This window comes from Drosophila pseudoobscura, chromosome 2 (genome assembly GCF_009870125.1).
Source record: "Drosophila pseudoobscura strain MV-25-SWS-2005 chromosome 2, UCI_Dpse_MV25, whole genome shotgun sequence".
In the NCBI taxonomy this organism is placed as follows: Eukaryota; Metazoa; Arthropoda; class Insecta; order Diptera; family Drosophilidae; genus Drosophila; species Drosophila pseudoobscura.
Genome location: NC_046679.1, coordinates 349139 through 363986, shown reverse-complemented (window position 1 = coordinate 363986; position 14848 = coordinate 349139). Strand labels below are relative to the sequence as shown.

General features: G+C 48.3%; 1 protein-coding gene across 1 annotated transcript in view; it reads right to left on the bottom strand.

The window, feature by feature from the left end:
* Positions 1-2384, bottom strand: part of heca (hdc homolog, cell cycle regulator) — an 83019-nt gene extending 80635 nt beyond the window's left edge. The window contains 1 exon segment of the mRNA XM_003736189.4: positions 97-2384. Within this exon segment, the coding sequence (XP_003736237.2) occupies positions 97-1424 (1328 nt within the window). The 5' untranslated portion in view covers positions 1425-2384.
* Positions 2385-14848: the final 12464 nt, after the last annotated feature.

The window sequence follows — 14848 nt, the reverse complement described above, 5'->3', positions numbered from 1 at the left end:
ATTGCTGAACGAACGCCCGACCACATGTTGGGGAATTTCACTCTCTCACACATTCGCACACATTTTGCACAGTCTCATCTCATTTTTGGAACTTACCGCACACGCTCCGAGTAGAGCTCCACCTCCTTGTTCTTCTGCTGCTGGACCAACTGCTGCTGCTCGTAGCTGACCAAAGGCTTGAAGTTGCTGATGTTGGCCAGGGCGGGCAGCGCCGGGGTATGCGACTGCTGGGGGGCCAGCAGATTCTTGGCGAGCCCGAGACCGTTCTGGAGGAGCAGGGCGTTGTTGCCAGCGCCATAGCCCGCAGTTGGGGGTGCCACCAGGGGTTGCATGAGGAGCGAGGCCTGCTGCTGCTGCTGCTGGAGGAGCTGCTGCACCGGCGAGAGCGAGATGTCGGCGCTGGACTGCGAGGCCGAGGGGGAGCTCGAGCCACTGCCGGCGCCGCTGGAGGAGAGGCTGCCGGCCCGGGCACGGAGATCGAGGCCCAGGACGTTGTTCGGATTCAGGATGTTGCTCAGGGTCGCCACCACGCTGGGCTGCAAGCCATTCCCCTCCGAGCCGCCACTGTTGCCGTTCCCGTTTCCATTGCTGCTGCTGGTGTTGTGCGGCAGCCCGGATCCGATCACTCCCACATTGGGGTTCGGGGTGAGTCCGTTGGAGCCTCCGCCGTAGCCGTTGCTATTGTTGGTGCTCAGTGGGGTCAAAGCCACTCCCACTCCGTTCTTCTGGTTGCCGCCTCCTGAGCCAGAGTTTCCGCTGTTTCCATTGCGATTGCGCTTCTTCTTGGCCTTCTTCTTGTCGTCGTCCTCGCTGAGGTTTCCATTCATGGATCCACGCCCTCCGCCACTTCCATTTCCATTGAGGAACACCAGACCGCCATTGGAGGCCGGCACCGACCACTCGAGATCCTTGCGCAGCTGTCCGCGACCGCACTTGCAGCTGCACGCCTTGTAGACCAGGTCGTAGCCCTTCTTCGTCCACAGGTGCTGGGCCCTCTGCCGCTCCGACCAGCTGCGCGCCCGCCCGCTCGCCTTGAGCGTTTGCAAAACGCCCGCCTCCCACACTTCAAAGCATTCGCGGTGCATGTACTGCCCCGCGCCACAGTTCTCATTGTTGCACAGCACTCGGACGCAGTCCGCCAACGACGTCTCCGTAAGGGCGATGAGCGCGTCCAGCTTGCGGCACTCGCCGCTCGGGTAGCAGCAGCGCACCAGCTGTACGTTGGAGCCCTGCATCAGTTGCATGGGCGCCATGCTGCTGCTGGATGGAGGATTGCTGCTGCTGTTGCTGCTGCTTTCGGTGAAAAAGTGGAGGAGCTGTGACTGCTGCTGCTGTGCCAGCGAGAGCTGGAGCTGTGGCTGCTGCTGTGGATGCTGCTGCTGGGAAGGATTGCCGCTGATATTGCTGTTTCGACGTGGTGCCATAGAGGCTTAAGGATGTACAATTGGATCGATCAGAATCGTTTTGTGATTGCTCCCTCGGATTGAGTGATTGCCGCTAACTGTGCTTATTCTGTCCTATTTACCGCTACGTCGGAGCAGCATTTTGGACAATTTTTCATTTCTTTTATTGTAAATTTTAGGATGCCCAAAAGTTGGGTTTTTCTCGTGTATAAAAATATTTCCAAAAGTGTTTCGTTGGTTTTTCTCCTTTTTTGCAGTCTATTTTTGCGGTAGTTTGTGGTTTCTTTTTTGTTTTGTTGTTCCTGAGCTGAGTTTTTTTGTTTGTTTTATTGTATAGAATTTTTAAGTATCAAAAATTGTTTTTATTGTTTATCTCTCATTTGATGGCTCTCTACACACACGGCGGCATTCTCGGCGTTTCTTTACATTTTTCCTTAGGCTTTTTCTTCGCCTTTTCGCGGAAGCGAGACAGACGCGCTGACGCTGGTTTTTTTCGCTCTTCGCTGTTTACCGTTTGTTCTGCTGTTGTTTTGCCGGCAAGAAGGAAGAAGGAAACGACCGAAAAAACACGACACTTGTACTTTCACGATTATTCTGGCGGCTCGGACTTTGAAAAATTTACAAAAACTTGGTAAAACTTCGTAAGTGCATTCTGTGGTTCTGCACAGACCACAGACAGTAGAGAAAACACACAACCAGAAAAATGTTCAAAGCTGATATATAAATATGTATATATATTTTTTGTTTGATATTTTTTTTCGCCAAAATATCAATCTGGATATTTTTGTGGGCTATATCACCGCCTTTCCTGAACTACTTCTTGTCTCGTCCGCGAAAATACGTTAGTTGTCAACTTCTGAACTTATTTTCTTGACGCAGCACAGAGACCGCGCTGGTCGAAAGTTGAAAAACGAATGGCAGACATTTGAGACATGCACAGACATGCTGAGACATGTTGTTTGTTCATTTATTTATTTATTCCGAGCAGGCAGGCTCGTGCATCGTCCGAGAGCAGGGTGTTTTGAGAGAGAGCGAGAAGGGAAAACGAGAGAGAGAGAGAAATTGAAGTTAGAGCATAACGTAAAAGAAAGACGATTCAAGGAGAGCGAAAAGGTTGGTTGAAAATGAAATGAAGTCCAAAATTACGCTCTCTAGACTCAGTTTTGCGTATCAAGTATGAGCTCGACGGGCTGCTTTCAAACATGTTTGAAAACGTTTGGTTGGCTGGTTTTCACTTTCCCCCTCCGGTAAGTTATTTGCTTGTTTTTCATTTGAGGAAAATTTGGAGAATGTTTTTGGCGCTAAAACACTGCTGTGTGTGGGGGTTGAATGGGGGTTGATTGTAGTCTGAGACGAATCCTACTTCCAAATTATGTTACAGGAATGGAATTCTTATGGAAAACACAACATTTTTCTTTACAGACGCGATCCAATGAGACAATCAATAAGGATATACAGTCTTAATCACAGTTTTTTCCTTTCTTTTATGTTGGCATTGTTTTTCTATGAAAACCGTTTGTAGGTATGTATATTTATTTTTTTCTTGCCCCGTTAGTTCAGTTCATGTGAAAAACATACTTCAGTCGGTTCGAAACAAAATATTGCACATTTTCATCCCAACGTGTTGCGACTCGACTTGGCTGCGTTCGACCTGCCAGCTTCCCCTCCAACATGTTCGTCTGCGTTGCGTGCTTTGGTCGACAGAGATGTTTTATGTGTGTGTGTGTGTGTGTGTGTGCAAAAACCGGCAAAAAAGTAAACATGTGCAGGGTTGTCGAGTGGCTCAAAGTGGGGAGCGAAGCGCGCTCAGCTCACTTTTGCTTTCCATCGTTAATCTGTTAATTCGGTAGGGAATGAGAATGATTCTACCCAAATAACTGTTCCAGGTCTGAAACGTATACATATATACATATGTACATATTTGTCCCGCTCCATACAAGTTGTACATAATCCCGTATGTGTGCAAAAACACACACTTTTGCACACTCACACAATGCCGAACGAATGTCGACAATAAAAGAGGCATTAAAAAATACCCAAACAACAGCAAAGACAAAACGAAGAGGAGTCGGAAAGCAGGAAAACAGAAAACAGGCCACCTCGAAGCGGGATCACCCTACACACTCTTGGAAATTATTCATGGTGAGAGATTAAAAGCTGTTTATTCCAAATGCCTATTTTCTTTACTCAAATATCATATGTTGGGTTCTTGTCGATGATCGACTATAATCATTCCCTAAGCTTCTCCTATGAATTAGGGTATCTCAAATGTGCTTTAGGCCGAACGGAGCTTTTCCCTTTGGCCTTTTCGATATACCCTCGACAGCCTCTATGTACTGCTCGCTCCCGCTCTCACCCTCTCTCATCGTTTTATATAAAAATTCCCGCTGCGCGTGTTGCCTGATGAAAAACACGAATCGAATACCAAAAGAAGACGAAGAATCAGCCAAATAAGGGCACGTGTGGACTGGAAAGAGGGGGACCGTGTTCCAGCTGGATCGTCAGGACTTCTTATAGGATCTGCAAGGATCTGGATCTGGTTTTGGGTCTGGTGCAAAGTCAAGGTCCAACTGGTGGCAGTGGCTGCCTGCCTTGGGGGCAAGACGACTGCGTAGTTCTCGTCCTGCTTTGCCCTTTGTTCCGCTACCTGCCGAGAGAGAGAGAGAGGAAGAGAGGGACTGGATCTGATATAATAATTAAGAGTCAGTCAGGTAGGCAGATCGAAGGCCCAGGGTAGCATAGCCATTGCGTAATATGTGTGCATGTCATGCATGCATGAGTGTGTGTGTGTGTGTGTGAGTTGTTTGTTGTTCTAGCTAAAAGGATCGTGTGCAAAGAAGAGAACAAAAGAGAGCTTACAAAAGTTGAACTAGTTTGTTGTTGCTTAATTCTCAAGGATTTCCGCTCAGCCCTCGCCTCACCGCTCACCGATCTGACCTAATTTTAATGACCAAAGCGGACCGAAGAAGCAGAAGAAAAGACAGATATAATGGAGACTTTATTCTGTGGAAGGTGTGTGCGTGTGTATGGAGAGGAGTCTGTGGAGAGTCCATGGAGGGGCCATAACTCTTTGGCGACTCACATCATATCATGAAAAATTTCATAATTAATAAAGAGCCTTGAGGGTTTGGAGTTTTGGGGGTTTGCTTAGGCCTGCCAGGTCTTGCCAAGTTTTTGCGTGTTTCCTGGCTTCCTGTTTCCAGGGTGTGAAAGCGTGTTTCTCAAAGGAACTTTGCGGTGGCACAAGAGTATCAGCAAGACACTTTCTCACTCTCACTCGATATTTCGCGTAAGGATAGACAATCCCCTAGCTCAGTCCACAGAACAGTCAAGCATTTACCATCCAACCATTTATTCATCCTCTCTCTTGACTCAGTTCAGAGTTCTGTGCTGCGTCCTGAGGGTGTTTCAGGCAGATGTACAGACCACCCGCCCATACCCCTACGCACACCCTATCCACACACGCAACCCATCTGCATCTCCCCCTATCCAACATTCTGAAAGCAGAAAAGCATTATTTGTAATTACTCATACTCCCGCATTTATCCAATCGGAAGCAACTTTGAAACCCAAAATAGGGTTTGAAATTTTACATGCGCCGCGCTGGTGCTATGGCAACCCAACCCCGACTCAAACCGACTCGAGTCGAGTACATAACGGTAAACATAATGCATATACATATACACACAATACATAAGCGGGAGAGAGTGCTGCGTGCGAGAGGGTGTCGTAATTTCGTTTCGTTGCCAAAAATAACCCAAACTCCATTTTGTCGAGCCCTGGATTCAGGGGAGAGGAGTAGTAAAGAGTCGGGTTTGGATTCGGATTCGGATTCGGGTTTGGGTCAGATCTGAGTCCCGCATCTCACAGTCCATTCTCCATCCCGCCCCCCTGGGACAGATGTGGGTCTGATTCATGCTGCTTCTGCTTACATAAGCGAAATGAAGTCAGCATTCGCCCTATAGACATACATATTCGCATAAAGTACTGAAAGGGATTGTTATCCGCATCGAGTCCGTACGAAAGAGTCAATGATGGGGCTGGGAAACACAGAAACGGGATAGATCGGAGCTTTATACGGGCTGTAATGGACGAAGCTCAAACGAATCCAACGTGTTCTGCATCGAAAGACACTCTTCGCCTTTCCGATGAAAGCTATACACCTCACAACAGTTGCAGATTACATCGAAACAAATACGAACACTCCATAGAAAATTTGAGAACAATCTTTTCCTTCAAATTCCATCCCGATGAAGGAGTTTTGTCAGAATGAGAGGAGTATCCTTACTGTTCCCTCCCCTGTAGCCTCCTTTGTGTGGACCTTTCTCTGCGGCGCCAAGTGAAAGTGAGCGAGACGGCAAATGTGAGCTGAAATTTCATTTGTCCTTTGTGGCTGCCACAGCGACGAGTGGAGGGCGAGGACGAACCAGGAGGAGAGGTCTGTAGGTGGTGGCAGAAGGCAGAAGGCAGGAGGCAGGGAGGGTACGATGAGGATGACGAGGCGCACGCACTTACTTTCTGGCTGAGCATTTTCGGGGGTATTTTTTATGCTGGTACACACAAAACACACATATATGTATACATATGTATTCACATATGTAGTATATAAGCGATAAATATATAGGGTGTTCCATCTGGTGGAAATAATATTTCCATTGAATTTTCACATTGAATCTGCTGGAAAACGGAAAACGAAGAAACTCCGCCCTCTCCGATGACTCTGAGTCTCAAATATTTAAGGTACGTTTCGTCCGCCAGGTAGGACACGAGAGGAAAATAGAAAATGAAGGAAAGGACGGTTGGATGGTTGGATGGAAAATGAAGTAAACGAAAGGGAAAATGAAGAAAATTAGACAAATGGCGTCGGCTTTGTGAAATCGAGATTTTTCTGTTTTGAGAAACTCAAAAGTAGCCATTGGAAGACCATAACTTTTATGAAAAAATATTGTCTATAACTAAACTTGGAGAGGGAATTTCGCTATTTAAACTATTTGATTGCTTATCAGTCGGTTCTTTTGAATAGACAGATAATCGATTAAGTACCGACCAGCGAACAGCGTCCAGCTTCATTAGGACGAAATTATTGGTCCACTGTTCTCAGCGGAGAGGTTCTCTTCCGTCCTGATTTTACTTTTTAGCTGTTGGCGTTCGTCATTTTGGTGGGTACTAAAAGTGGCCAAACTCCCTCCCTTTTAAAATTTTGATGTGACCAACTTTGATAAGTTGCACACACACACGTGGCAGCTTACACATGTATACACACACATGTAAATTGAATGCAATTTTTGCTAACACGCTGACCTTCAACATCAATTTGCTGCCGGCGCGCTGCTGGAGAGTGTGAGAGAGAGAGAGAGAGAAGGCACCAGGGCCTGCTGCACATTCTCCACGCACAGACACAAGCACACACACTTGCCAAAAGCCATAAGCAAAGCCGAAGAGAACCACCAATACATGTGGACGCGAATCATTTTATAACATGAAAACGAAATTTGCAACATTCGGCTGCGGCTGCAGCTGCAGTCGCTGCCGCCGTCGCTGTCGCTGTTCGAGTTGCTGCTTGTCGCGGGGAGGGGAGGAGGATGTGCGCGCGCATTAGAATGGCATGCAACTCCATCGGTTTTCAAGTGCAAGTCCAAGGGCAACGACGTCATACAACTGCAGCAGAGAACGCCAGCAGAGGAGCAGGTTCTGGAAGGCAGAGCAGAGAGAGAGACCAGACCTTGAAAGCAGCTCTTCTCGTGGTTTGCAGTCGTCTGCTTTTGTACATACTCTCACTCCACTCCCACACACAGACACACACCCATACACCCATACACCCATGCCCACATGCATACTTGCACTCTCTATTTGCGCACAGAGAGCTTCGGGCATTGGTATTGGTGTGCACATCGTTTTCTGTTTTATTGCTCGTCTACTCGTTTGTTGTTTTTGCGAGGCAGGAGAGCACGAAACAAGAGGCAGAAGAAGAGATAGAAGAAGAAGAAGACTCTTGAGTGGGCAGCAGCGTAGAACAGGCTCTTCTTCCACCTCCTTCTTCGGCTGCTTCTCCTCCTGCTCTGCCCACTTTTTGACATTTCGCCCACTTTTTCCTGTTCTTCCGGTTTTTGTTTTGTCTGCTTTCCTGTTTTCGACCCATAATCCTGCCCCGTGTCCCGTGCTCTGTCCTTACTTTCTTCCCCACCGATCCTCTCTCCTCCCCTCATGAAGCCACTCCCGCTTATGTAATGCCCGAAAACGTGTTCTGGTCTTTGGGGCCCGGCCTTTGTGACAACATTTCTATGTATCGAAATTGAATGAAATGTTCTCTCTTCTCTCCGTTTCGTTATCTGTGCTGTGGCGAAGGGTCTTCAGAGAAGATGGGTTTGTTCGGGATATCAAGGAGGGGGAACATGGAATATTGTTTATATTTTTTTTTGTATGGAAATCTATTTGATTGGGATTGGGATATTGGGATTCTCTAGAAGATCATGATTAGGTTTAGACCGTTTAAGACGTGGATAAGGGACTAAACATCCATATACTACTACCTTCCACAAGCAAATTTATACAGATTTATATTGAAATTCGATAATACAGGGACTTTTTCTATTGAATTCAAATGAAATTCTGTGTGGTTTCCAGCTCTTCGAATAATATTCGCCTGTAAAAAGTATCCCCCTTACAGTGTACCGCAATTCAATTGATTTTCCCCTCCAAATGTTTTTGTGTTCTACTGTTTCCCGTTTTGGCAGGAACAAATGACTCATTTGTTTTCCTCTATTTTTTACAACCGTTCGCCTGTCGGTCTTGGTCCTGGTCCTTGTCCTGGCCCGGGTCTTCTTCTGTCCCCGGCTCCCTGTCCTTTAGCCATTATCTATGCCAATGTTTTCCTGTGGCCCAAACTCCTTTCGGCTTGGTGGGACGACAGGAGGGGAGTGGGAGGCCAGCAGCAAACACGTGGTATCAAATTTTGCCCAAAAGCCGTGGGCCATAAATAAACCTCAATCGCAAGTTCGGCCGCAACCCTGGCAACACAGACACAACCCAGTCCTAACCCAACTCCTGCTCCGACTGCAGTTCGAACCCACACCCACGCCACATCGCCGCCCCCCAGTCCAATACCCAGGAGTCAGTGCCAACCAGAGACCCAACAAAAGGCACTCCCAACAGCGAGCGGGAGGTCCATCAAACTCCATTCGCTCTCTCGCTTCCTCCTGCTCATTCGCTCACTCTCCCTCCCGCTTACTCCTTTGTTCCCCTTCCTCCAGGCGGCTCCCACTCTTCCTTTCACTGCTCTCTCTCTCTCTGCGCAGTCGCAGCTAGCGCGCTGTTCGAACATCCACCACCGAAAGCGTTTGCCAACTCCGCCTCCCTCTGCCGCTCCTCCCCCCACCCCATGCTCCACGCCAATCTCCACTTGTGCTCTCTGCTCCTCCTCTTCCTGCTGCTGAACATTTTTGCGCGTGTCGCTCTCTCGACCCAACTCCAACCTCGAATGGAGTTGGCTGTGGTGCTGTGGTGCTGCGGTGCTGCGGTGCTGCGGGGGGATGGCAGGCCGAACAGAACTTTCCATGTTCTTGATCGTGAATTTTCTAGGACCTTGAAAAATTGTTGTGTGCATGGTGCAAGGAGAAGAGAGGGGCATGGAGATGGAGATGGGAGACAGAATGAGAGAGGGAGAGTGATGGTCAGTGGGAGGGGGAGCAGGGAGGAGTTGGAGTTTGGCGCAGCACTTGGCGCATTACGTCAGTGCGTCAAAGCCGAAGGGAATCTCAAGCCCGTACACTGAAAAAAACTACTTGATTATTATATATCATAACTGAAAGAAAACATTTTCAACTCTTAATATCATTTTAATAGGTTCTTGGTTCCTTTCCTTCTGCGTTCTTCTCTTTCAGTGGAGTTGTGCAAACTTCAGCTATAGAACCTTGTTAGATATGTACGTGTAGGGCACCTACACATACATAAATATGGAAATACTGTACGAATATCTGTGCACACTTGCACATGGAACATTTTTCTATTTTTCTATTTTCCTCTTTGGATTTTTGCGTTATTTTCCGCCTCTTGGGTTTCCTTTTCAATGCGCCTCGCATTCATTTGGCTTCTCTCACTTCTCTTTCTTTCCTCTCTCCGCCACTTCTCTTCTCTTCTGTTCTCTTTGGAGTTAGAAGTTTGAGAACATTCTCCTGCTTGGCCGAGGTCGCGTCTATGTGTGGGGTAGGGTAGCCCAGAGTGGGCCGCGTCGGGGGAACGGGAGTGGGACACAAGGTGTTTTATGTTGGGCATTTTCCACTCGCATTTTCCGGCCTCTCCCACAGCCTTTGCCTGGGTGTTGGTTGGATGCTTGGCTGTTGGGATCTTCTGGTTTATGGAGTTTTATTTTTACTGCGTACTTTGTGGATTTTGTTGCGTAGATATCACATCTTGGGAGCCACATATGTACATATGTACCTACAATACAATATTTACATATGTATGTATTTGTACATATGTATGTATGTACATTTCTGCGGTCGTCCGAGTGACTCATAAATGTCTCTAAGAAAGAACGAGTGGGGTAGGGTGGAAGCATGAAATCGTTTTCTGTCCGCTGTGGCCTTAAGACACCAACACCACCAGAAGTTTCTTTGCCTTAAGCCGGACGTAAAAAGGGAATAGAAGAAAGTAACGAAAATAAAAGGGCAGAAAATGAGAGATGAATGGGGCCACTGGGTAGAGAGTGGTACAGTCTGTATCGCAATGACTACATTTGGTAGCTCCTTTGGACCATCACATGGCCAATAAAAGAAAGAGCATCGAAATGTTTCATGCTTCGTGTAAATATTATTATTCTGCGAAGCTCCATGTCCTAGCTGTGATGGCTTAAGCAAATCTTGGCTTAAAACACGTTCTATTTACTGTACACCCTTTTGGCTCCCTGCAAAACACTCCTCCAATCCCTTGGAGCCCTGTTGAACCCTTTTTTTTGTTTTTACCACAAACCCCATACTTGGGCTAGTGTACACATTGTACAGCCCACTCTCCTTCCATAAAGTTATTACAATTTTGCTCTGTGCCACGTCATTCGCTTGGCTGCCTTTTCCTTTGTTTTTCCGTCTGCTGTGTTTTGCCCATTTTTACCATTTTTTTGCGAATGAAAATGAAAGTTCTGCCTCCACACAGACACACGGAATTATCAACCCCAACGCAGATAAAGGCAATGGGATGTGGTATATAGAAAGAGCTCCACAAAATGTTGGGGCTCCTCCCACCAGGGCCCACGCCTCCCTCTCCACGAACCACCCTCTTCGGGCTCTGCGTAAATTTCATTTATTTATTTTTGGTCATTTATTATGGCAATTTGTGTGCCTCTGTGTGTGTGTGTGCAGTCTGCGACATGAACATCAGGCCAGTCAGGCGTCACAGCGGTTTAGCAGGTTAATTACATGAGACCAGACCCGAACAAGCCCTCAACAGCCCGTTCCCCATCTGCACAAATTGCAGAAGCATCGGCTTGACTCAGTTTTGGCAACCCGCTCCAGCCCCAACTCCAAATCCAACTCTGCAGCTCCATTGTCATGCAATTAGGTGGAGGGTATGGGTATGGGAGGGAGGACCTTTGTTGCACTTTCCACAAGCATCACGAACATCATGCGACTGTTTGTCATTCGCTTGCGGACCGTTACATCCGCCACGGCTCTTTCTGGCGGGGCGAATGTCACAATTGGAATTGGATTAATGCGCCTCGCTGGGCCCGCCTCGGGAGGGAATACGAATACGGATACGAATACCCATTGATGTTGATCAAATTTTGCATGTCTGTTTACCCCTTTCGGCGAGCAGGGAGGGCCCAAATGCAATTAGACCATGACCGCCGTCCGTTGTTCTCTTTCGCTTTTTTTCTCCACTTATTTCGTAGGTTCTCGTCGGGAGTGGGAGACTTTCCCACAGGATTCCGATTACCCCTTTTAGGAGTAGCCATGAAATTGGACTGAATCGAGCTGCCGAGCTGCATCAATTGCCGACTTGCGTAATGCTCCCCCAGTGCCAGCCTTCCAGAAGAATCCCATAAATCAACACATCCGCTTAAGTTCCAGGAACACGCCCCAACACAAAAGCTCCGTCTATTTCATTAAAAAATGGAAACCAAATTGTTGCTATTCATTAAGAGGAAGCACAAGAAGCAGGGTGCCACGCGGAGGAGGGGAAGATGTAACCCCCCACCCGGGAAGACTCTGTCTGTCAGCATGCGTAACTACGCATTCGGCTTTCGGATCGGATCGGCTCGGATCGGGATCGGAGTGGAGTGGCGAACCACACGAAACCAAGCAAAAATTTGGGACATAAATCATTCACATGCTAAACAGCAAACGGAAAAATGGAACAGAAGTCATCTCAAAGTAGCAATACTCTTTCTAAGAGTGCGATATTTTGTTACCCGAAAGATAATAAAAGGCTTCACAGATTCATTAGTAAAGCGATCGTCACTCCCTCATCTCTTGGCCTTTGGTATTCTTTCCCATAGAGCGTTGAAGCATTTAAGCTCTTTGTTGAAGGAAAGGGTATGCAGAGCCAAACCCATCAGGGGCACAGTTAAATGGGAGAATGTGTTAAGAGTCGTAGTAAACCCCCGTCATGAATTCCGAGGCTACGCCCCTGATGATCCGCACTCCGATTCGGAGCATGAGAAAATGCCGTTTTACTGGAGCCCTGCCCTTGGAGACAGCTGCCTATTAAAACCTAGACGATCCAAGCAGAACAGAAAAGGAAAAAAGAGCAAAACGACCAGACATTGTGGTAAATTAACAAATTAAAACGGACCGCACCAAGAGCTCAAGCTCCACACTCCACACACCATCCCATCCCATACCATCCCCATACCATCCCAATACCATACGCACATATCGGAAATCTTTGGTGCGTTTGGTCCCATTTATGTATTTGTATTTGTGGGCATTTTTATATGAATTTATTAATTTTTTACGACCATAGATTTCGTGTAGCTTAAGCCTTAAGGCAATCAAAGTGCCGCCTGTACAGCTATCCAGCGATCCAGCTATCCAGATGTCCGAAATTTGCGTGCCCCAAAAATGTGACTGGGGGAAAGGGAGTGCTCATGTTGCGAGAGTCACACGAGAGTTTTCCAGGAATTAATTAGGGACAACACACAACACACAGCACACAAAACCAATCTAAAGATCCAGATAAATGTATTTGCAGATATTTGAAGGCACTTTTCCACTTCATTGTGATTGTCATCAGCCTTAAGTTATGAAATAAGGCACACCCGAAGACATTTGTATCTATCTACGAGTATCTACATATGTGTCTGACCATTTGCATCTGCCTATCTATCTATGTATTTATCTGACTGTCCAGATCTGCTGGCGATTTTTCGCTGGCTGACCACAGAGTCAATTGGTGCCCATCAATTCGTGGCATTTGTTTGCCTCCGCAATGGGTTCCCTGGAAGTGATTTGCTCATGCGAGTAGCAGAAAAAGAGAAGAGGCAGATGAAGCTGAATTCATTAGCCGTTCCCGAGGCTGAGTGCTGCAGTTGCTTGCCCCTAAAATGCTGCAACGCATTGGTTTGGCGAATTCCAAGCTAACGAGCGGTTGAACGGCCCACAATCTGCGGCAGGTTGGGCGTTGAGCAAACGAGGCCCGGCAGGGCCTGTGCGGGCCAAGAGCAAACAATGGGCACTTCGTTAGCCGCTTATCACTGGCCGAACAGGGCCTACAAGGGGTAGGGGGCCCGGCGGGGGTCCCAGGTCCTGGCCAACAGCTGCAGAAACAAATTATCTTTTGACAAATTGTTCGGTGTCAACGATGCGGGGAATTGATGTGGCGATGGATGGGCCTACTGCACACAAGGGTGGGGCATGCCAGGGCGGGGCAGTCAATGGCTAATCAGTTGGCAGCCGCCTCGTCCGGCTATTAGCTAATAATAGTTGTTGTAGGGGGAAGGGGAGAGGCAGTGGAGAGGAGACGAGGAGCAGCCACGGAGCCTCGGAGCCTCGGAGCCACAGAGGAACAGGCGGAAAGACATTGCTGTAGACCCCAGAGAGGTGTTTAAACTTTTTCATGGCCAAACATGGCAAATGTTGCAGTTGCAGTTCCAACAATTGCTGTAAAGGAAGGAGGGTCAAGGGGCAGGGGCGGGGGCAGGGACAGGCCAGGGGCAAGCATAGCTAACAAAGCAAACGATAAGCCAAAGAGAATGCAGCGAAAAAAGCAAAGGCCAAACAAAAGGCATGAAAAGTGAAACAAATGGCAGTGTCAACGCTGCCAATTGAGTCGTTCGTTGAGTACGCGTATGCCTCCTCTGTATCCGTATGCACCTCCCCATCCGCCCTGCCACCCTGCCGCCCTGCCACCCATCCACCCCACTCGACCGGCGTTGCCTTGGACTTGGCTATGGCTCTGTCGCCGCCGCCGTCGCCGTCGCCGTCGCCGTCTAGGTTTCAATGCCCCCGCAGTCAGTCTCTCTGCAGTCAAGTCATATGCAAATGCCTCTCGGCTGCCTGCCGCAGCAGCAGACTGAAACGCAGCCGAGGGCCTAGCAACTCCAACCATGCAACAGTGCAGCCATGCACCCATACGGCCACACATTCAAACACTCAGACACTCACAAGAGAGGAGCCCACACGACTTGGGCCCAGTACAGTGGGCCCAGAACATCTGAACAGAGAGCAGCGTCTCGGAGAGGGATTCGTTCTTCTGGCTCACGAAAGGGCGGTGTAAGGATGTGGCTCCGATGCATCTAACGCTTGGGATCCCTTAGTGGCGAGTGCTCACTGTAGCTCAAGTATGCACTGGGCCTTTCTTTCGGTGTGCGGATTCTAAAGTTAACCGCATGACGAATCACTTCGCATAAATTGAAGCGCTACGTTGCATGCACCACGTCTGGTTAGTAGGGCCACAGAGGGGGTGGGTGGCAGCCAAGTGGGGTAGGGGTAGGGGTAGGGGTAGGGGTAGGGGTAGATTTGTTGCTGTTGCTGTTGCTCCTTCAGCGAAATGTGCGTTGCCGTCGCCCCATAATTCCTCAAATGCGTGTGGTGGGTCCCAGAGGGGGAGCGGGGCATGGCGACGAAGCACAGAACTGACGCGTTGATGAAAGCCTTTGACTGCGACGCCGCAGTCGCCGTTGCGGCGTCCGTTGCTGTTGCTGCTGCAGTCGCAGCTCGTTAAATCGAGCGGCAGTGCCCCTACTCCTACTCCCCGCTTTACTATGGGGTGGTGGGGGGTGAATATCCTATGCCGCAAATGCTAACAATTTATTTGCGTGCCTGCTAATTACCCATACACACACGTTCTCAATGTGTAGCTGTGTGTGTGTGTGTGCAGGCGTTTTCTTATCCAGATAACGAAGATAATTCTACGTGAAGTTCTCTGTTTCGAGTGCTGCACCCTAGAAAGGGTAACGAATCGGCAAAAGAATGGGTGGCGGCCGTCGGTAAAAGAAGAGGTGAAATCCACAA